This window comes from Labrus bergylta, chromosome 15 (genome assembly GCF_963930695.1).
Source record: "Labrus bergylta chromosome 15, fLabBer1.1, whole genome shotgun sequence".
NCBI classification, from domain to species: Eukaryota; Metazoa; Chordata; class Actinopteri; order Labriformes; family Labridae; genus Labrus; species Labrus bergylta.
The window spans coordinates 23,887,436-23,909,522 of NC_089209.1; the positions used below are offsets into that span (position 1 = coordinate 23,887,436).

General features: G+C 41.3%; 3 protein-coding genes across 3 annotated transcripts in view; 2 read left to right on the forward strand and 1 right to left on the reverse strand.

Moving 5' to 3' along the window:
* Nucleotides 1–1,837, reverse strand: part of mdn1 (midasin AAA ATPase 1) — a 62,469-nt gene extending 60,632 nt beyond the window's left edge. Inside the window, exon 1 of the mRNA XM_020652622.3 lies at nt 1,612–1,837. Coding sequence (XP_020508278.2) covers nt 1,612–1,707 — 96 coding nt within the window. The 5' untranslated portion in view covers nt 1,708–1,837. The remainder of the gene's footprint in view (nt 1–1,611) is intronic.
* A 132-nt stretch (nt 1,838–1,969) lies between these two features.
* Nucleotides 1,970–14,279, forward strand: casp8ap2 (caspase 8 associated protein 2). Its single transcript, XM_020652635.3, has 10 exons — nt 1,970–2,277; nt 3,572–3,640; nt 4,239–4,313; nt 4,455–4,555; nt 4,991–5,065; nt 5,188–5,303; nt 6,095–8,508; nt 9,115–11,875; nt 13,129–13,228; nt 13,318–14,279. Exons 2-10 carry the CDS (start codon nt 3,610–3,612, stop codon nt 13,369–13,371), a joined length of 5,727 nt encoding a protein of 1,908 aa, XP_020508291.2. The 5' UTR covers nt 1,970–2,277; nt 3,572–3,609; the 3' UTR covers nt 13,372–14,279.
* A 1,509-nt stretch (nt 14,280–15,788) lies between these two features.
* gja10b (gap junction protein alpha 10 b) lies at nt 15,789–22,058 on the forward strand. Its single transcript, XM_020652634.3, has 3 exons — nt 15,789–15,901; nt 15,983–17,392; nt 20,860–22,058. The coding sequence occupies exons 2-3, from the start codon at nt 16,004–16,006 to the stop codon at nt 20,896–20,898; spliced, it is 1,428 nt and encodes a 475-aa protein (XP_020508290.1). The 5' UTR covers nt 15,789–15,901; nt 15,983–16,003; the 3' UTR covers nt 20,899–22,058.
* Nucleotides 22,059–22,087: the final 29 nt, after the last annotated feature.

The following is a 22,087-nucleotide window of genomic DNA, read 5'->3' on the forward strand; positions in this document are numbered from 1 at the left end:
TTGTTAGGGGTGTGGGGGTACGGTGGTCAAAATATTAGATTCTTCTTCTTTATACCACGTGTATTATAGAGATACTTTCTCAGATATTTTGATGACCAAAAGTATTAAATATTACAGAATCTTTAAAAATACTACATCTATCTTGGCTGGGAGAAGAATTCATTATTCAAAAATTGCAAACAAACTCCTGCACTGTGCACACTGTCAACCAGTCTATATGTTTACTTAAGTGTGTTTGCATATTTTGGTAATAAAAAAGAGAATTTGAATTTCTAGGCACCTCATTAAGTAATTTCTTGTTTTAATAACCAGAATATGAAAACAAAAACGTCCTACACATCGTCTGAATAGCACAAATCCTTGGCAACGTGTAGGAGTTTCTTTTTGCAGTTTTTTGATGGACTAAATCTTCTCAAATGCACCTGTCTTGGAAAATAAACACGTTTTATATCTCCTGTACTATTCGATCATATCAATCATCAAAATGACGGCGATTGTATCATCGCTGTTGTTTTAATTCTTTTTTGTTTCATAACAAAACAGATCATATCGTGAGATCAGCATCAGCAGAGTGGCTGTGGATAAGTGGTAGAGTCAGTTGGAAGGTCGGGGGTTCGAGCCCCAGCTCCTGCAGACACATGTCCGATGTGTCCTTGGGCAAGACACTTAACCACAAGTTGCTCCCACTGCTTCATTGACGGCGTATGAATGTGTATGAATGGGATTAGTTACTTATAATGGTCACTTTGCATATCAGTCTCTACCATCAGTGTGTGAATGTGTAGGAGTGACCTGCAGTGTAAAAGCACTTTGAGTAATCGGAGGACTAGAAAAGTTACATCTGTCCTACTGCTGAATGAATACACATAGAAGCACACACAAAATATTCTAAACATAACGTAAATTACAAGGGACAAAAAGACACAAGCGGGAGAAAAAAAGACAAATAAATAAAAAGGTTGATGAGCATATAAGCTCAGTCTACTCCAACTCTGGTTAGTGTTGACCACTCACTACCAAAATAAAAACACTGAGGATGGACCACTGCTTTGAGAATTCCTCTAATGTTCACTGCAATACATCGAATAACCTATCACGAGGAAGAAATGATAATAATCTATAATGCCAAATTGTTAATGTGGGTGAATGTACATCAAACCAAACATGCAGGATTTTAAGGTGTGCTGCATTCAGCTTGATAATGAGCAATTTAGCCTTTTGACCGGTCATGGTTACATAGTTTTAGGTCCATTTCTCCTCTGATGTCAAGACATTTCTCCCCCTCTGTTTGAACAGAGGACCAGATCGTAGTAATCAATGGATACAAACACATTAAATGACACTGTGCGCCTGTTAGAGTCTGCTGCACAGCACGTGTCTCCATATTTATTCCAGATTTCAGGGGTTACGTGTAAATTATTCATTATTTCATAGTTATTATGTTTAATGTATAAAAGCTCAAATGACATTAAAATGAAGTGGGTTGATCTTGTGACATGTGATGGAGAGATGACTGAGAGCTGCCACACACACACACACACACGTTTAGAAAATAAAACAGTAAAGAGACATGAATGTGCTTCATAGCTAACAGAAATAAGAATATATTACCTGTTTGGACAGATACTGGCTGAGTTGGTTGTTCCTTTGGTCAACATGTCTGGATATGGTACCCAGAGAGGGCAGGCTCAGCTCTAAATTCTCCATCGTTTCATGTGTCGCCTCTGCAGCACAAACACAGCTAACGAACAGATTAATTTAATATAGTTCACCCAAAGTGTACGGCTCATCCCGTGCTCGTCTGTCTGATGTTGTATCACAACACACAGGCAGGCAGCACGTTTCCGTCACCGCTGTTAAAAAATCCTGTCCACATGTGAGTGAAGCGCATATCCTTCCGGGTCGGGGGATGATGGAATCTCCCGTCGCGCTCTGATGACGCGCACGCACAGCGACGCAGGGTCCGGCTCTCTCAGTCAGTCAGCGCAAAGAGAGCGAGTGGAGCAACTTTCTCTCGAGCAAACTCAACTATCTGCCTCGATTATATGACTTTATTAATGTCAGGAGGCTGTGGGAGGATGTCCTCGACTATTGAATACTGTTAATAGAGGTAAAGCGCGTCTCTTTAGTGGTTTACTGCTGTGTAAAGTGTGGATTGTTAACCGAGGAGGTGCGTTGACAGACCGCGGGAAAATGTCGTTACTTCCTGTGCGAAGAAGTCTTGGCGCGACATTACAGTTGTAAACAACGGGAGGACACACAACCGTGCTCAACAAAGTAAGGCAGACATTTAATATTAACTTACTGTAACCAACCCCTGTGTTATTGTCTTCTTGATCGGTTGTTTAACATTAACACGGAGTTTGTACTTGTCTCCTCTTCAGGTCGACGTTAAGGTTTCCTCTGGTCACTTGTAATTCAGTGGTAGAACAATGGTTATTTAACCCATCACAGCCGGCTTATTAACACATGTGTTAATGGAGATTAAATATCCTGCTGTATTAAATAGATAGTCTGTCATATACCTCACTAAAATAAACATTCATACATGAGGACAGCTTTATGAAAATTAAGAAGTGTAAAACGAGTTATGGGCTGCCTCACAATTCAATTTGATTTTGATTATTTCTTCATGATTCAACATCAGTCAGATTCAATATTGATCGATTTCTCTCGATATCAATTCAATAATACACACAAATGACAGGAATACCCAGATCATTCATTACAGTACCTTCTGATATTTGTTAAATAATCATGTGTGTAGTATTTGTATAGGTTTAGTTTTATTATTCTTTAATAAACAAAGAATAAAAAACATTAGAGTACATCTTTGCCTGAGCTGAACATGACTGTGCTGTAAATATTTAATCTTAGTTTATTACTATATTTAGTCTTACAGCCTGTAAGAAGAGTCTCTGTTCCAAATATAGTTTCCTCCTGGAATCAGGGATGGGACAGATCAGATCTAATATCGTGTTCAATATTGATCTAATTTATATACAGTTTATCAGACTGACAGAACTGATCCACGTCACTGATCAAGAATGATTATTGGGCGCTTAAAAATGTCTCATTCTTGAAGATATTCAGACTGAACTGCCCACAAATCGTCTCCATCGAGACGTTCAGACAAGATGGAGCAGCTTTTAGTCAGCCTGAAAGGCTTTAACAATCCCTGTACTGTCAAACATTTTACCACTATTTTTGTGAAAGGGTATTAGCACAAAAAAAAAGTGGTTCATGTTCACACACAGCGCTGTTCTCCCCCGCTGGCTCCACTGATCTCATCTCGCCCCTGTAACACCTCTGTCACTACCTTAAAAGACTATTCAGAAGGGCGGATCACTTGATCCCCCCCACTCCACCCCCACCCTCATTATACCTCTGTGACATTCACACTTGAGGCAAGATGTCACAGAGGCGTAAATATCTCTCCTTGAATGTGGACTTTAATCTCAATGAGGTTTTACCTGGATTAATAAACAGGGCACCTGGTGAAACCTTCAGCCTGTAACGTGTTCTCTGGATTATATTCACTGTAAACAATCATTACTTTATCCCTTTTTAGGATCGCCTTATCAAACGGAGCCACAGCAGTACTGGAAAATGGAGGACATTGACGCAGATTATGCTTCTGGTAGTACATTTTAAGTTATTCCATTCATAGAAACTGTTTTAATCTGTTGTATTTTTGTCTTCTGAGCATAAACTGTACATGTCAGGATGCGTCGCTTACTGTATTTTTTCTGCCTTTCTGCAATCTTTGTTGTTATTGTTTTTTGTCAGGTATGTCCATATTTGGTCAAGAGGGCGGAGCTATAGAGAAGTGCAGGGTTGTCAGATATTTACATATCAGCTAATTATCAGTCTTAGTTAGCAACATGCATAATTAATTTATTGTAACTGTGAAATTATGACAGTACAGGCTGTGGAGACACTATTTAATAAATCAAATGAACAGCCGTGTCTTTACACATCGGCACACTGAATAAGACGGTTTTTTTTCGTGTTTAGGACTTGCCTACAAGACGTTAGCTTTCTCATCTGTGTGACTGTAAATGAAACAATATATAAAATGAACATCATGCTGTTTGAAGAAGACTTGAGGCCATAAGCTCATCAGGAAAATGTTAACTGAGGGGATACATCTATTAGTTTAGACTAAATTCAGGGTTAGACTTTTCTGTTTCACTTAGCACAATGATACATTTATAACACATGTCAATTCATCACAGTTTTTGAAGTGGGTATCAATGAAGACTCTGTGGATATCTACGATGGCCTGGACAGCAACATGAGCAGCAATGCAGGTAAGACTTGTTTACTTTGGTCAGCCGCAGTGTCCCATCGTTTGTCCTGTCCTGTAGTTCAACACATTTCACCTCGTCCAACACCGTGCCTTACAAAGCATGAACATAACTTAATTTGAGTCTCATTTGGTTTCTTTACAGAGAAGTCACCTCCGCATGCCTCTCGACTGAAGGAGTCGATGGATCTGTACGAAGAGATGGTGACGGAGGAGCAGCAAAGCAGAGAGTCGACGTTCTCCGAGGTGAGGAACAATATTCTCTGTTGTATATCTGAGACTAGAGGGAGATAAGATAAGAAGCATTATTGATCTTAAAATGGAGAAGAATCACTTTTTACAGCAGCTCTAGAGTAAGATGAAAGAATGATAAAGTGATTAATAAAATATGCAAATAGTATGCCAAATGTATCTTTCATTTGGGTAATTGCGCATTAAAGGGTAATACACACAAGGTGCAGACTTGTCATCCTAATGATCAAATGTTTTACTGTAGGATTGAACAGTATACAAATAATGACACTAGAATAAATCCAGAGTATAGGATTAAGTATCAAATCATAAATTTGATGTATTTTAGTCACCTGACATCCCAGACTAAATTTGAGAATTAGTCTTGGACCTCACATCTTCAATCAGGCTATTTTTTTTATTATTTTGTTTGTGTTTGTTTGTTTGCAGCTGAAGAGCAGATTCCAAGCAGCTCAGAATCAAATCAAAGAGCTGCATCGGAGATTGGAGCAGATGGAATTTCAGGTCTGTTTTGTCTTATAAGCTGTTTCATAAAATGAGCTTGTGTTGCATAAAATATTATTTTTAATTAAATGTCATATCAGCATCAAATCACTAACCCGTCTCGTGTGTCCCCCTTTAAACAGAACACCCGGTTAAACACAGAGAACGTCAGTCTCAAGAAGAACATCTCGGCACTCTTACGGACGGCAAAACAGGAAGTGACCAGAAAAGATGCTGAGATCCTGAGATTGAACCAACAGTACGTGTGCTTTTTTTTTTTTTTTTTTTTTTTTAAGATATCAGGGTCACTTAGAACTTAATTATCTGTTTTGAAGAAATAGAAATGGCACTGTGTCAAAGAAGGAGTCGGATGACTCATTAAGTGACTCATAGGTACATCAACTTTTGGAATTGCTACTGCTTCTCTGTGTATACTTGTGGTTTTATGTGTTAAAGCCAAATACACCATTAGGGTTGTAAAGGTACAGGCACTTGTTTTTAATGCATGCTTATCGGTGCGGCTGTGGCTCAGTTGGTAGATTCGGTCGTGTCTTAACCGGAAGGTTGGGGGTTCAATCCCCAGCTCCTGCAGCCAAAAGTCTTTTATGTTTCATTTAAAATGTTACAATGAAGAAACCTGAGCAGCCCTTCAAGTTGCTGCACTTAAGACAATGTGTAACAGGGACATTCTAAATGTTCCCAATAAAGGGGGGGAAACTTGCTGCATTTTTTTCTCTTAATGTATCAAACTGTGACTTTAAACCGAGGTACGCACCACAGCCAGATTTTTGTGCATAGTTACACCTCTAAAAACAATTCAAATCATCAATGTGTAAATATAGGAGCCTGTTTCAAATGATGGAAATACACATTGATGTAACAAATGAATGTACCCCATAATGAGTTACTATGACAACTTCATGTAAGAATATTAAAAGATATTGTTGACAGGTATACCAACACCACTGCTGTGTAAAGTTTTATTCTACTGATTGAATCAATGTTTCATAATTAATCAGTTGATCGATCTTTGTTTTTGTTTTTTTGCAGGTCAATGAAAGGTTTCAATCATCAACATCATAGTCAGTCTCACAATAATCTGCGGGACCAGAATTCATCTAGTCGAACCTCAACAGGCAGCTCCAGTAGGCCACCTCCTCCACCTACCTCTAAAGTTCCTCCACCACCCTCCAAACCTCCTCCACCACCTTCAGGTCCTCCACCTCCACCCTCCAGTCCTCCTCCCCCTCTCCCCCCTCTACCACCTTCACTTCCGAGGGAGAATAAACCTACATCCAGGAGGGATCCTCCTCAACCTTCCAGAAAGGAAACCACGTCTAAGCCTGACGGACCCAGCATCGAGACACGAGCTTCAAAAGCATCCTCTGACGTTCACTCGAGAGGTTCCTCAAAAGGGGATTGTGATGCGCCTGATAGATCCAGCAACTGTCCTTCGACCCGGCATAAAGAGTCAGACAAACACAAGTCCAAGCATAGAGATGAAAGATCTGACTCAACGAGCAGGAGACATAGAACTGGTTCGGATCCCAACAAGGACTGTCATGCCCCAGAGAAAAGCAGATCTCACAGAGAACACAAAGACGCAGAGCGCAGATACGACTCCAGGTCAGGTAAAGGCAGGAACCACCTAAACAGTGAGGGGCACCACAGATCAGAGAGGACCAAAAGCCCTCCACCAGAGATTTTACACAGTGAGAAGTCGAAAACACGAGATCAGAGACAACTCAAAGCCAAACTGTCCATGTCAGACTCTGAACATAGCTCCAAAGAGAGTCACAGCAGAGAGCATAGAAAAATCAAGGGTGATGACAGACATGTTAAACGCTCAGACTCAAAGGACCGGAAAAAGTCCTCTTCAAATCAACACTCTGAACACAGCAGAGATACCTCAAAAGAAAAGGAAGGGCAAAGACTGTCTAAGAGTGATAACATGAAGGAGAAAAAAGGACATGAAGAAGACTTAAACAGAAGGCATAAGAGGAGAACTTTGTTGGAACCAAGCAAAGAATCTGAGAAATCAAAAGAATCAGACAGACATAACGCTCCTGTCTGTAGTCAGGAAAGAAAAGAGAAGACTGAAGAGGCCCTCAAGACAACATCGGAGGGACCTAAAGAGACTCAGAAAAGCTCTGTGGAGGAAAACAGTCCAAACAGGAAACTGTGCTTTATGGAAACTTTGAATCTAACCCTTTCACCGATAAAGAAGCCAGTGTTGCCCATCGAAGACCTCGCACTGCCAGACAAAGTGGTTGTAACCACACCTGATGATGAGAGTTCGCAGCCTAACGTTGAAGACATGTGTGTGATCGATGAAGTTGACAGCAGTGAGTTAGAAGCAGAGCCGTCTACAGATGAGCCTAAAACACTGCCAAGTCCTGAAAAGTCACATAAGAGGCGTGATGAAGGAGGAGATGATGAGCAAAAGGACAAAAACAGAAGTGAAACTGACAAGCAGCTTGAAAATCATTCAGTCCAAACTACCTCAGATAAGAACACACTACCAGATACTGCAGAGACTCAGGTGACTGTGAAACTCACAGCCAAACCATTGCAGAAGGGTTCTCTACAGCTCGCTGACATTTCAAAAGAAGATAAAACCAAGCTTGTATCAGACAGCACAAAAGATGAATGTGGACGTTTGGAGGCTCCAGGTGACATGCCTGGAAACGTTTCTTTACAAAAAGTCAAACAAAGAAACAGGATAGATAAATCTGCTGCTGTTACAGAACCCAATGTGCTTGATCCAATTGTAGAAGTGAAATGTCGGACTTCTAAATCTGCAGTACAGAAAAAAACCCCAGTTGATTCAGGCAAAGAAACCACTGCACCCTCAATAAAAGGCCCTGTAGCCAAAGATGCTGCTGACAAGGCTATTCTTGTAGATCGGCTAATTCCACCCACTATTCTACCTCAAGGTCGCCAGCAAAAATCATCCCTCTCGACATTCAGTTCCTTACCTGAGATAGATCCCTGCGACCTGCAGGATGGTCCCAAAGGTGCAGAAGCTGTTTCCAGTTCACTAAGCTTGGAATCACTTCCACAAGAAGGGCTGAGTCTTCCTGAAGCCATCTACATGTTGACACAAACAAACGAAGACATCAACAACAAGAGTGACAACACCGCTGAGCCGAGTTCTTCCTCTGGTTGCATTGCCGTGTCCAAAGTCAGCAGTACAACAGAGGAGACGGCCCAGCCAGAGAAGTTCAAGGATCTAATTTTCACGCCTAAAAAGAACTTCAGTCCGGGTAAAAGTCATGAGAATAACTTGGAGACTTCCAGCTCCATGCCATTTCTCCATGATGAGGACTCCATGATGCGCACACTGAGCAATTTGAAGAGGATCCCTGATGCCATCAGCCCTCTGAGGAGCCCAATGCGGAAAACCAGGAGAAGCCATGTCCATGTGGACGGCAAGCCGGGTCATGTCAAGAGCCTTCAGAAAGGTAAAGATCAAATATTATTACAATCATATTTTCATATCCTCAAGATCAGAGTGGATGTGGTTGCAAGTACTTTTGAGGTCCTTTTGATAGAGAAGAGATTTTACTGCACCAAAGAAATCATCTGCTTGACAAACTCAAATTTGTTTTCATGGTCAAATGTGAAAGAAAAAGTTACTAGTGTGAGAGTCTTACACCATCTCTGAGAAAGATCAGTGACATGATGTTTGTTAGATGTTCATGAGACATTTCAAGAGGAGGAACTGTAATGTTTTTGTAATGTAATGCAGTGGTCTGAAATGTCATGATATAAGACCAAACCAGGCACTTAGTGAAAAGTTCTGAAAAACATCTTGCAGGCAAAACACATGAAGTCTAAGCAAATAAGAGCTTATTGTATTGTGGTGCCAAAGTAAATTAAATTGAAGGGGAAAAAACAGTAATCTTCTAATTGAGCAAGCATATCTGATTGGGCTGAAAAAACTCAGAATCAGGTAAAACGTTAGAAATCAGTATCTCTTTGCTCAATCTGTCATCATAGCTTCAGCTATGTCAATTACAAAATACGAAAACTTTGTATTAACTTCTTTCCTCCCTTGTCCTGTACAGAGTTCTCCAGCCCACCTATTGATGCTAACTTGAAGAAGTTGGATGTAAACAAAGAAAACAAATATCCAGGTTCTCCTGCAAACAGTGACCCACAAAATGTGGTGGACAAGGAGTCTGACATGCCTTCAAGCCTCTCTGACATCGACTTAGAAGAAGGGGAAATTATCAGTGAAAGTGACGAGGCAGCAACAGGTTCTCCTGCTCCGTCAACCAAGAGGGCAAAGTTGGCTCAACCAATCAAAAGTAAATCAAGTCCTAGGTCTTTATTACACAGGACATCTGAAGAGAAGCGAGTTGTGTCTAATGAAATAATTGAAAAAGCAGGTGCATCGTCGAGAAGTCCAAAGAGTCGATTTAAAACAGTTTGTCCTGCAGCAACCAAAGCTTCTTTTGCCAGTGTGGATGCAATAATGGGAACATTCAAGCAGGTCCGCGCTGAGATCCGAAAAAAGTACATGAAGCTTCATAAAACCTTTCCCAAGAAGAGCTTCTTCGGTATGATGCACAATTTCCAGGAGTCTTTCTTAAATTTTGTGGATGGCGCCAATTTTGTTCAGGTTTGCAGCCAGGAAGGGGAGCTCAAGTCCCAGCTGAAGAAACTGATCACTTCTGTGTTTGGCAAAGTTTCGAACAATGGTATTGTGAAACGCATCTTTGAACAGCAAGCATTCGACCTGAAGCAGAAGTTGTGGGACTTTGTAGACGGCCAAGTGGACTACATGTTCAAGGACATTCATGTGACACTGAAGAGCCTTTGCAAAACAACAAGAGCTCAGGCTGAGGATAAAAAGCCCAGTGGAAACGAGAAAGTTTCCACACAGGCTCCATTGAAGACTCCTCATTGTCAGGAAACGAAAGCACAATCTGCTCCAACCAGCCTGAATCATATCAAGCCTTGTGCCGTGGCGCCTTACAAAACAGGCCTTGGTAGCAGAGGCAAAGATATCAGAATCACACAGGTGGAAACAGACCAGAATGCTGACTCGCATCCAACAAATACACAAACTGTGGTCAACTTCCTGCCTCCTAAAAATGTTCCTTCAACCCCAGACAAAAATAACACATCATCTTTTCTTGTCCCTCCAAGTGGCTCTCTGCTCGACAAAACAGACTTTCAGCTTCTCACAGAACAGCAAGCCTCCCGTTTGACATTCAACCTGGTGACAGACTCTCAAATGGGAGAGATCTTCAAGTGTCTCCTCCAAGGCTCTGACTTACTGGAAACCAGTGGCATCACCGGAGATAACACGACCTGGTCCCTCAGTTCGCCAAGGAAGGACGGGGAGAGACTCCTCAGCATCACAACTCCAACCAAATTCGACTCTCCGTCTAAACTACTTTCCCCGCTGAAGTTCGACACTCCCTCTAAACTGATCACGACGTGGTCCAGCATTTCACCTCGCAAGATATCGTCTCCGCGACCCAAAGATCAGCCGCATCTCAATCCAGCTCTGTTTGATGAAAGTTGCTTGTTAGAAGTGCCAACAGAGAGTAGAGCAATGCAGCTGTCCGGTTTGGCTTCACATAGGTCGTTTTCCATTCTGGCTGAAGATCTGGCCGTCTCGCTCACCATCCCATCCCCCCTCAAGTCCGACAGCCTTCTCAGCTTTCAGCAGCAGCCAAGAATGCACATCATGTCCACTCCAGACAGCGTCATCAGCGCTCACATAAGTGAGGACGCTCTGATGGGCGAGGAAGACGCTAGCGAGGATATCCACCTGGCCCTCGACACGGACCTCTCCAGCTGCAGCTCCAGCACCAGCCTGGACTCTGAACCACTCGCCACACCTTTTGTGTTCAAGCCCGAGCTGCCCGTGCAGGCACTGGTGATGGAGCGGTCCAACGATCATTTCATTCTGAAGATCCGTCAGGCAGCAGCAGGGGCGGATGTGACGCTCACTGCCGACGACAGCTTGAGTCAAACTCTAACAGAAGAAGTTCAACACCATGACGACGCCATGGCAACTCATGCTGCAGATGATTTCTCAGACGAATCCAAGAAAGGTACAACATCAAACGCTGAACCATCAGAGACCAACCTGTGTAACGCTCCTAAAACCTCAGAGATCTCTCAGACTGCCTCTGGAGAAGAAGAGAGTTTGATGCCGACAAAGGATCCATCCCCCAAAAAAGATAATTCATCACCGCAACGAAATACCTCAAAGGATTGTTTTTCTGAAGATTCCCAGATATTGACTGAGTCTCTTAAAGTTCTGCCTCCTTCAGATAAAAGTTTGCACAATGCTGTTGAGAGTGCTGATCAAGTGTTTGGTCAGATCAGCAGAGAAGATGTCAAAGACGCTGCTAACGAAAGCTCAAGGCAAACGAGACACAACAGAAAGGATGACATGACAAGTCCCTCAAAAGCTTCACTGTCAGGTTACAGTCCACGTCATCTGGCTGAAAGCTCTGAGACAAATCAAAGCAGCCGGTCGTTTGTGTCCCGTGATTCTGACTCGGAGAGACATGAAACGGAGGTGTCCGAGTCGGAGAGGAGTCTCACCATCACAGAGGATGTAAGCAGCACACCAGAGAAACACATAAAGGATGCTGGGAGAAACAGAAAACGGAAAAAGCAGCAGGAAAAATCCAAGGCCAAGAGGTCAAGGAAGGAAGAGGAGGAGAGTACGGATGAGGTGGTGTCTAACTACCAGATGGACAGGAGTGAATCCAAATCCTCCCCGGGATCTCTGTCCCCCAACAACCTCTATGCCAAGAACGTCGTCAGGAAGAAGGGCGAGGTGGTGATGTCCTGGACCAGGTATGGACTCAGTTCTTTACTTTATCAGCCCTTCTCCCCCCAGGATTTAGTTAATTATGGGTTTAATGTTAAGCATCCTCAATATTTTTATAGACTTTACATTATTTCCACTCGTCCCAAACCTTTGGAGAAATGTCCAACCTCCAAGATTTTATCAAAACAGTCTTACTCGCCTTTTTCTTGAATAAACAATATACAAAGTAACTGATATGAAATCATGCTAATGAGTACATCTGCTGTGTGTTGGTGCGACTCTGTAGAGCCCAACCATATAAGTTTAATGAAACAGATGCTGTGATAATTTAAGATGAGAAAATGCTTACAACTGTTTGGCAACCAATTTCATGAATTAAGTGCTGTAATGAAAAAAGTTTGTTTTCTTCATTCCATTTTCGGAGTAAGTTCCACATAATTATACAGAGTAGGGCAGTTGAAGGATTCAATTTTTAAGTTGTGATTAATCACTGAATTTCAGTAGTTAATAGTGAGAAATGTTTTTTTAATCACGTTTGAAATTCCCTTATTTTGCTTTACAAACAAGTTTTTATGCTTTTATTTTGAATGTATGTTCTGTCTTTGGCTGAGGGTTCTTCACTTCCTGTTTGTATACAAACTTGCTTTTATTTTGAAAGAAAATCAGGAGCTTCTGGGAGACTGAAGGTCACAGTTTTCACTAAACCACTTGATATTATGTTATCAGTACCACTTCAGGTGGTCTGTGTGTGTCGAGATGTATTTGATGATGATACTTTTCACAACAATGATAAACTACAAGAGAAGGACAGCATTGGAGGAGAGCAGCTGCAGAATTTAAATATTGAAACGAAGGCATGTCAAGCTACAGTTAGGGCAGCAGTGTGGCTCCTCAATCAGTGCATTAACATTAGGGATGTAGGGACAGCGGCTCTCTCTCTCTCTCTCTCTCTATTTTCTCTCTGTCTCTCTCTCGTGCACAGCAATTTTATGAATTCATTTTTAAAAAAGGTTGTAATAATAGGCTAGGGGAGGAGTTATTAACATACCTGGGGGCCTGTGGGAGTATCGAGATGTGGGAAACTGTCGCAAATACAGCTTGTTCGTAATGTTTAGGGAAATATGAGTGAATCACCATCATCTAGAAAGGAGATCATATGTGTGTGTGAATTAATCATGTGTTCCTTAACGTGTGTGCAGAGGGTTTTACAACAATTTTTGATGGTTGCATTAAAAAATAAAAAATTAAGATTTCAATTTTTTTTTTTTGCTGCTTCTAGAGATGAGGATCGAGCTATTCTGGTTGAACTGAAGAAGAAAGGAGCTTCCCGCGACACTTTCTCTGCTCTGTCAGAGAAACTGAATAAACCATCGGCGCAGGTTAGTCCATGTTTTTAGAACGTCGGTCGGTTTCTCACTTTACAGGCTGTGTTTGGGAATCATCCAATAACTGATTTTCCTTTTCACAGATTGCTCACAGATTCAACCAGCTCATGAAGCTTTTTAAGAAGATGGACCCCTGATCACTTGAGACTGTGAGGAGGATTGTTTCATGAAAACGGATCTTGTGTTTGGAACATTTCTACACACCAACAACACAGGTGTGCATGCGCTGTTTTTGTAGCGCTGGAAGACGTGAACGCAGAGTCAGCGGATCGATCCCCACACGAACTCTTTGCTCTACGATGTGGGGACCCGCTTACCCCCTCCATCAGATGAGTTGACAGGAGATGGACGGCCGTTTGAAACCACATCGTCGGAGTGTGAAGTGTTTCCTCTTTATACTGTTTTGAAAAAGAATTTGAAGTGTGAAAAATAAGATTTCAACAGAACTGACAATATGGATCACTACACAGTAAAATAAATCATCAGTGTTAGTTGTTGATGCACTTTTTGGTGTCAGACTCCGCACTGCACACACTACTTCTGTTACGTGCTGATGTCTGCTACTCATGCAGCATTTACAGCATTTCTCTCTCTTTAGGATACACCGACTTAACAAACCCTCAAATTAATATTAGTCCTTAACTGATGTTTTCCTCATACCGGCGGAGGAAAACCCCCTTCAGACTCAGATGAATTCAGAGCACAGGTGTTCAGATTTTAGTTTCTAAAACACTCAAACAACTGTAAGAATAAACCTTGGGTGAAGCTATGGGTCTGACAGGTTGGGCTATTTTAGTCCAGTTTTCTATTTTGGATATTATTTTAATAGGTGTATTGGTGTAAGAGGTCGGTGCTTAATTGGTTTGAAGTTTATAATGTTTACATGCCCGATTCATGTACAGGACGATTTCCTTATGTCTGTTAATCAAATGAAGCATTTTATCTGTTGGCCCGAACAGCTCTTTGTTCAATTTAGCCCAGTGCTTAACAACAGCATGGAACACAAATGATGTGAATATTGTGCAAATAAAGTTTTATTTATTTATTCAGGGGGTCAGCTTGGTTCATTGACAGAGTGATGTAATCTGTGTAAGACAATATTGGCAAATTGGCCAAATGAATTAAAAAAGATCGACTCCAGTTGGCACCAGGGGAAGATAATGTATGAGGTAGCACCCTATACTGTTATCAGCATGACACAAATATTCATGAAGTGGGCCACAAAGTCCTGGAAACCAGGCCAGCACCCAAGAGGGGGAGGGGGAGTAGAGTGTTGTAACAAGTGATATGAAGCGGAGGAAGGATGGAAGGAAAACAAACATTTGGCAAACACCCGACAGACTGCTTCTAAGCATCACCACAATGTTGGTACACAAAAGTAAACTTGACAAAGGTTCAGAGGGACCAAAAGGTGATTTTGTTTTCTAATAAATTGTTGATGCTAAGCAAGAGTATACAGGATGTTTTCTTCTCAAGTGATAGTTTGTCGTCTTACTCTTCATGAGATAGTTCATAGATAATTATGAGGTTTCAATCTTGAATTAGTTAACTTAAATATGCAAAAGAGAAAAACCTTTATTGTGGAATACATAATGTATTAAGTGCAGCAATGATTGACAAAATCATTAAATACATGATGTATCAAATCTGATTCATACATTTTCAACATGGTTCTACGATGTAATAAGCCACAACACATGGGTTCATTATATTTTGCTTCAGTCCAGTAAGTTTCTGTTTTCAAGTATCAGTAACTATTTTTCTTTCTTTATATTTTTTTGTAAAAAATGTGTTTCAAAAAGCACTTTCAATGGTAGCTGAAGTCAGACAGTTCCTAGGCAACAGGTCCACATCAATGATCCACCTCATCATGAGAGAGAGCCCAAAAAACTCTGGGGAAGTTATATAGTTAGTAACATGATGCAACAAGGGGACAGGAGCACATAGTTAATGAAGAGAGAGGGAGAGACAGGAGCTCAGTGTGTCAGGTGTCCCTGCAGTCTAAGCCTATAGCAGCATAACCAGGAGCTGGTCCAAGTCTGAGCCAGCAATAACTATCAAAAAGGAAAGTTTTAAGCCGAGGTGTCAGCCTCCCTGACCCTGAATGGTGGATCATTCCAAATTGGCAGAGGCCTGATAACTGAAGGCTCTACCTCCCATACTACTTAAAGTTCACGTCCACCCCAAAGGTTTCAATTGAGGTCAGGACTCTTTGCAGGCCAGCCAGTTCCCACACAAAACCTAGAAAAATGTTCCTAATGGGCTACTCTTTGGATACATTTTGAAACAGAGAAAGGGTGAAAACAAACTCAACACAGTTAAGAGTTCACTGTTGCAAACTGTTGTACAATAAGGAAAATTCTTGAACACATTGTACATGTGGGTGTATTGACATGTCTGTCGTTGTTATTTCCAGTGTAGTGTCCTCTTAAAAGTGTCAGGATGAAACTGACCCTCAGGGCATTATAGGACCATGTGGTGGATCAATGGCTTCAAACTGGAGTCCCAGTTTGCAACAGCATCAAAAATAGTGTCAGCCACACTGCACAGTGGGGTCTGATCAGTCTCCACGGAGATCACCAATGAGCTCAGATGTTTGCACAGGTTTATCTGCTCTTCTATACTGGCGTTCTGCTGAACGCTTGAGACAAGGACCCTAGAAAACATGTAAGTAAACCATTTTTTTCATCGCTTCTTTGATCTCAATTTGATGGAAAACCTACAGATAACGTATTTATGCATTGACAGATGATGACAATGTGACAGAAGATGGGTGATTGGAATTTATTGGGGAGTATATTGGAAGAGGTCCACATTCATTCCACCATCGTGGGCAAGATCTGGCTCACCATCCTCTTCATCTTCCGGATGCTTGTCCTCGGTGTCGCAGCCGAGGATGTGTGGGATGACGAGCAGAGCGAGTTCGTTTGCAACACCGAGCAACCGGGCTGCAAGAACGTCTGCTACGACCAGGCGTTCCCCATCTCGCTCATCCGCTACTGGGTCCTGCAGATCATCTTCGTGTCCTCTCCGTCCTTGGTTTACATGGGGCATGCCTTGTACCATTTGAGGACCCTGGAAAAGGAGAGGCACAGAAAGAAAGCCTGTCTGAAAGCTGAGCTGGAGGGGAAGGACCCCGTCCAAGAGGACCACAAGAGAATAGAGCGAGAGCTCAGAAAACTAGACGAACAGAAGAAAGTAAGGAAAGCTCCCCTCACAGGCTCCTTGTTGCGCACATATGTGTTCCATATCTTAACGAGATCTGCGGTGGAGGTGGGCTTCATTATTGGTCAGTGTGCTCTGTACGGGATCGGACTGTCTCCTCTGTACAAATGTGAGCGCTTGCCTTGCCCCAACAGTGTTGATTGTTTTGTGTCTCGGCCGACAGAGAAGAACATTTTCATGGTGTTCATGCTGGTTATAGCTGGGGTTTCTTTATTCCTCAACCTGCTGGAGATTTTCCACCTGGGGGTGAAAAAGATCAAGCAGAGCTTGTATGGATACAAATATGGAGACGACGACAGCGTGTACAGGTCAAAGAAAAACTCGTCGGTGCAACAGGTCTGTGTGCTCACTAACTCCTCGCCTCAGAGGTTGATGCAGCTCACACAGAGGACCTGTCATGCTGTGCCTGACGCTCATTGGGAGCCTTTAAGTGTTGTCCCAGGGGCCCCTCAGAATCAGGAGGGGTCGGCCAGCTCCAACCAGCGTCCCAGCCAAGTGGACATCCAGGCTCTCCATCAGCTGGGAGAGTTGGAGCGACGGCCTACTTTCGACAACGGGATGCCTTCAAGCAGCAGCAACGAATCAAATGGACTTCAAAGCTCAGGGCAGCCTCAGTACGCAGGACCAAGACCCACACTGATGGGGGGCCACATGGAGATCCCAGCGTCCCTGAGGATCCCTCAGAGGAAGCAGAGCAAAGTGAGTGTGTGCAAGGAGTTCAGTGACACGAGTGATTCTCCAGAGAGCGGTCACTACCCCACAGCCAGGAAGTGCAGCTTCATGTCTCGAGGAATGTCAGAGGGGAAGCTGGCCTCTCCGTCTGACAGCGCCGACTCTCAGAGCGGGACGGATGCAGAGACCCAGCACCTAAACCAGGGGGAGAGTCCAATGACGACTCCACCGCCTCCATCCAGCGGGAGGAGGATGTCCATGGTAAGAGAAAAAACTTCCCATGTTTTCCTAATTTTAATCTGCAGCCCTTCCAAAAATGAATTTATCTATTTGGGCGACTCGTGAATAAAAGTCAATAAAAAGAGGTTAACTCGATTTAAAATTTGATAAACACCAGGATGGAAAATATGGAATATTTATAAAGCCTTTATATGCAAAGTGGTGGTGCAGTTATAGGGAATTCATTTGTAACAAAAAAAGTTAAAGGAAGAATGTGCAACTTTGAGCCAGCATGAAACCAAAACAAACTTCTGTTTGGCGACAGTTCCGCTTTTCTGAAGCCTCCGCTCTCCTCTAGCGACACACCTCCAACCACTCTCCACTCCCGTTCACAAGAGGCAGTTATGAATTAGAACGCACCATCATTAAACACCATTAAGCTGCAATTGCCTGTGTCCTGCATTGTTATGTTAGCAGGCTAATGTTAGCACACTTTAGTTTGCACGCAGCTTAACATTGCACATAAATTGACACAGAATGACTGTGATATAAAAACACATACATACATATTACAAGTATACAAGTACATATTTTCTTTTTATATCCACAGTTATTTTATTTTTCCTTATCAGATCACTTCATTTAATTCAATTCTTTTACACAATGTTGTCATGTGGCTTTTCTGAGTCCATAAAAGAAATGAAACTAAGAAGTGATGCCATTAAAGTTACACATTGTCATCTGTATTTCCTTCTGATGTCTGGCCAACAGCAGACAATAAAAATGTGTTATAACTGTTTACTGAGTTGTTTTTTTAAAACCACATCTTGTAAAAGTGGTTTGCATCTATCTTTGTTAGGTCTCTGCTGCCCTCTGCTGGAAAGAAATCTAAACTAGAAATACATCTCTCTTTTTCTCTCTTTGTTATTTGATTTACAAAGAGTTGGGACAAATAATCTTGTTATAAAGACATTTAGTTATTAAAAACTGAAACTAAATCACAGAAAGCAGTGAGTTTAGTAAATGCATATCTTTCTTTATCTTAACATAATCATCCATTATGTGTGGGTGCAGTTTCTCACATGTGAGTTGTAGTAGTATAGCAACAATTATTGTACAAGTATTGGGCAACAACCCCAAAATTGTAGTAACAGTGTTTTCTTTTTACTTTTATTTTAATTTTCTAATCTAAGACGAATCATATATGTTCATGTTTTGCATTTTATAGGAAAATAATGGAAATTCCAATAATTATTATATTTAAAAAACTTTTACAAATACACTAAATAAGACAAAGGGAAAATGAAGTAGGTGCTCAGAACAAAAGAAGAATACAAAGTTTATTTTACCTGTAAACGAAATAAATTAATTAAACTGAAAAATGAGAATAGACCACAGGAAACACATGCAACCACCGTCTACAGCAGACCATGTGATGAAATGATTTAATGCTGCTGTGTTGAAGTTTGGTTAGACCAGATGGTTTTCCAACTTTCCCCTCATGCCCCCTTTTGGTGGAGGAAAAACCTCGCCTCCCTTCTCGAGAAGTAAGACTAGTACTGTAGTACTCAAAATGTATCTACTTGAAGGTCTCAGTTCTCATCTCGGGATCGAAAGCATTTTTCTACGAAATCAAGACCGGTCAAGACCATCACTGATTGGCTATTTTTCCAAGTGATTAAGAGAGGAAACACCCCTTTCTAGAAGAAAGTAGTTGGACTTTTATGCCCAGGTTATGTCCTCAACCTTCCCAGTGTTACGGTCTAAGTGAGTGACACGCCCCCTGCACACATGATGATGATTTTTAAGTCATATTTATCGTCTCTGTCTTGGTCTCATCATGTCTTGGTTTTGTCTCGGTCTTGGATATGTCTTTGTCTCGGTTAGTGTGGTCTTGACTATGACGCTAGGTTAGATGGTATCAACGGAGCCAGCAGAGAGAGAGCATTGCTGTGTGTGTGCATGTCCAAATGTGTGTGTATGTGGAACCCCCGCTGTTGCTCTCCTGACGTTCTTCTGCAACACTGTAACACAATGTTAATTCACAGACTCAGACACCCATATTATGCTGTTGTAGGGTAAATAATGACTGCCATTACAAAGCGCAATATTTACGCCTTGGGGACATTTCACTTTCAATATGAATATCAAAGAAGTGTAATAGGGGGATGAATTGATCCCCCCCTCTTTTACGCTCCAGAAATGTGGAATACTTTACAACACACTCAGATTGACACTCTTCTTTCTGTTTGGACAAATTAAGACCGTGATCTCAAACCACTTCACCACAGTGTGCGATTGTTTTTTACTGAGATCATCCTGAGAATCTTTGTAGTTTGATTTGTGCCCTTTTTTTTGTATCTCAGCATCGTTGTAAATGAGGGAAACCTCAATGACTTTGGTGGCTTAAATAAAGGTTTTATAGTGGTAGATTTCAGATAGATAAGCACTTTATTGTCATTGTATAAAAGAGCACAACGAAACTTTGTTGGCAGCAATCCCATTCAGCAGCGTTACAACATCTGGTCACATACTGTATAAAACATCTGGCTATTAGAAAAACTTGTGCTACATTAAACGAGTAGAGAAATCAAGTTTTATTTATATAGATATCTTTCATACAAATCAAAAGCAATTCAAAGTGTTTTACAGCAACTGAAATAGCTTTACTATGGACAGACAAGAATAAACGGTTAAAGGGGACATATTATGAAAAATCCTTTTCTACAGTGTTTTTGAACATATATTTGGGTTACCACTGACCCACAAAATGTGAAATAAACCCATCCAGTCCTTTGTTTGTAGTCTCCATAAGTCTTACAACACAGATTTCAAATGTGCTCTCCTTGTGATGTCACAGTGGGATTCTGGTAAAAAACAATCCCCTCCCCTGGTATCTCCACCCATGGACTCCACCCCCAGCCTAGAACAAAAATTTTGTGCAGGTCCGCCATTTTTGTTCTCTCTACAGAGGATTGATGTCTACCAGGAAAACTCAGGGGGGGCTTATTTCATTTAAAGAGACACACACACCAAAACGGAGCATTCTGAGAGAGCTGGTTTATACAGGGTCACAAACCTTCTCTGGTGCTTGATTCATGTTATATTTTGACCAAAGCACAGCACAGATGTTTCATTTAGACCACAGGGGACTGTTTGAAAAGGTGGAGAAGGGGTATCACATGTCCTCTCTTTAAATAAGTACAGTAACAGTTAAAGTTCAGTGACTGGATGAATACACAAGTACTTATATTTCAGTGACTTATTAAAAAGTTTCTAGATAAATAGGTAAAAAGTGCAGTGACTGAAGGAGTAAACTATCTTGTATTTGCTGAATTATTAAGTAGTTATTGTACGTTGACTTAACAAATTAACAGTAATAATGCAGTGGCTGAATGGTTAATCTAACTATTACTAAATGAATTTGTGCTGGATGCTGTTTAAAGACAATGTGGTTTTATCTGTGATTTAAATGATCATTTACTGTCTGATCTTGTTTTTTCTTTCAGAGCATGATCCTGGAGCTATCTTCTATCATGAAAAAGTAAAACGACAAAGACTGTTACGGGACGAGCGCTTACAGGCTGACAGGATTTCTAAAGGGGCCGATGGATCTGCTTTCTTTTCATACGAAAATACGTTGAAATAGATACTGCATAGACATATGTACAATATGTCTATGTAGTATCTATTTCACATTATGACATTAAGAGGTAAAAAAAGATGCTTCATGTTTTGTCAAAATTATATCTCCAACTTCTGATGACTTTTGTATTGACAGATTGCAAACTTCTAGCTCTTTAGTGTTTTGTGTATTTTTGGATACTGCAAATCAAATATGAATCCCAATAAGTTTTTGGCTTAAAGCATTTATGTGATTGCTCATAAGATGAGACAAAAAATACCTTGTTTCAATGATATTTGATTAAAGATTTTAATTACAGATTGTGGAATTGGCGGCCACAATAAACAAAGAGAACTCTTCAAATGTATTTATGTCTGTTTATCAAAAAGAACGAGCTAGAGACGAAAAAGGGCTCTGCAGTTTGAACGTTTGACCGAGAAGGAAGCCTAATTCTGGTCATAAAAATATCTGACAAATTTAAACTTATGTTTTAAATGCTTTTGTTGTCCTGATTTTTTGTCATAAGATGACATTGTCATGTCTTTATCTTCTCTAAGTTTGTATCCCTGCACATTTAAAAACCTGCTGCATTTAAATGGAATCCAAGTGTCAATAAGCTTGGGCCCTATTGTCCTTTATTGGGGTCAAGAAGTTTTGGAATTGCTCCACTAGATTGGTTCAGCCAGCAGCAGATAACAGGCTGCAAACAGGGCCGTAGTAGCGGGGGGAATAGTGGGAACCACTAACAAAACTTTTTAAAATAATATGTGCTATTGAGACAGTGAGGAGTTTGTTTGTAATTTGATTAACCCATTTTTCTTTGAAGCATCTTTTGCGATTGGATAGAATTAATTTTTTTAAGCTTAAGCAATAGTAACATCCCAGGGTTGGCTGAGGCTGTGGCGGACAGGCCCAATGTGAGATCTTATTATGGGGCCGAGAAGCCCTGCCTGCAGAGGCTGCATTAACCACTTTGGAGCTAAATGCTTGGCATCAAAATACGTCCACTGATCATGAATTTCACCAAATGGCTAATTATTGTTTCTTACCTGAGGCTTTGACGGCTCCAAACTATGAAGAAAGTAAGTGGACAAAAGGATCAACAAAGGCTG

Excerpts from the sequence above, each read along its gene's own strand:
- casp8ap2 (XM_020652635.3), top strand. The coding sequence starts at position 3,610 with ATGGAGGACATTGACGCAGATTATGCTTCTG. Across the intron at positions 4,556-4,990 it reads GAGAGTCGACGTTCTCCGAG|CTGAAGAGCAGATTCCAAGC; the intron begins GTGAGGAACAAT and ends GTTTGTTTGCAG. Across the intron at positions 13,229-13,317 it reads TGAATAAACCATCGGCGCAG|ATTGCTCACAGATTCAACCA; the intron begins GTTAGTCCATGT and ends TCCTTTTCACAG.
- gja10b (XM_020652634.3), top strand. The coding sequence starts at position 16,004 with ATGGGTGATTGGAATTTATTGGGGAGTATATTGGAAGAGGTCCACATT. Across the intron at positions 17,393-20,859 it reads GCGGGAGGAGGATGTCCATG|AGCATGATCCTGGAGCTATC; the intron begins GTAAGAGAAAAA and ends TTTTTCTTTCAG.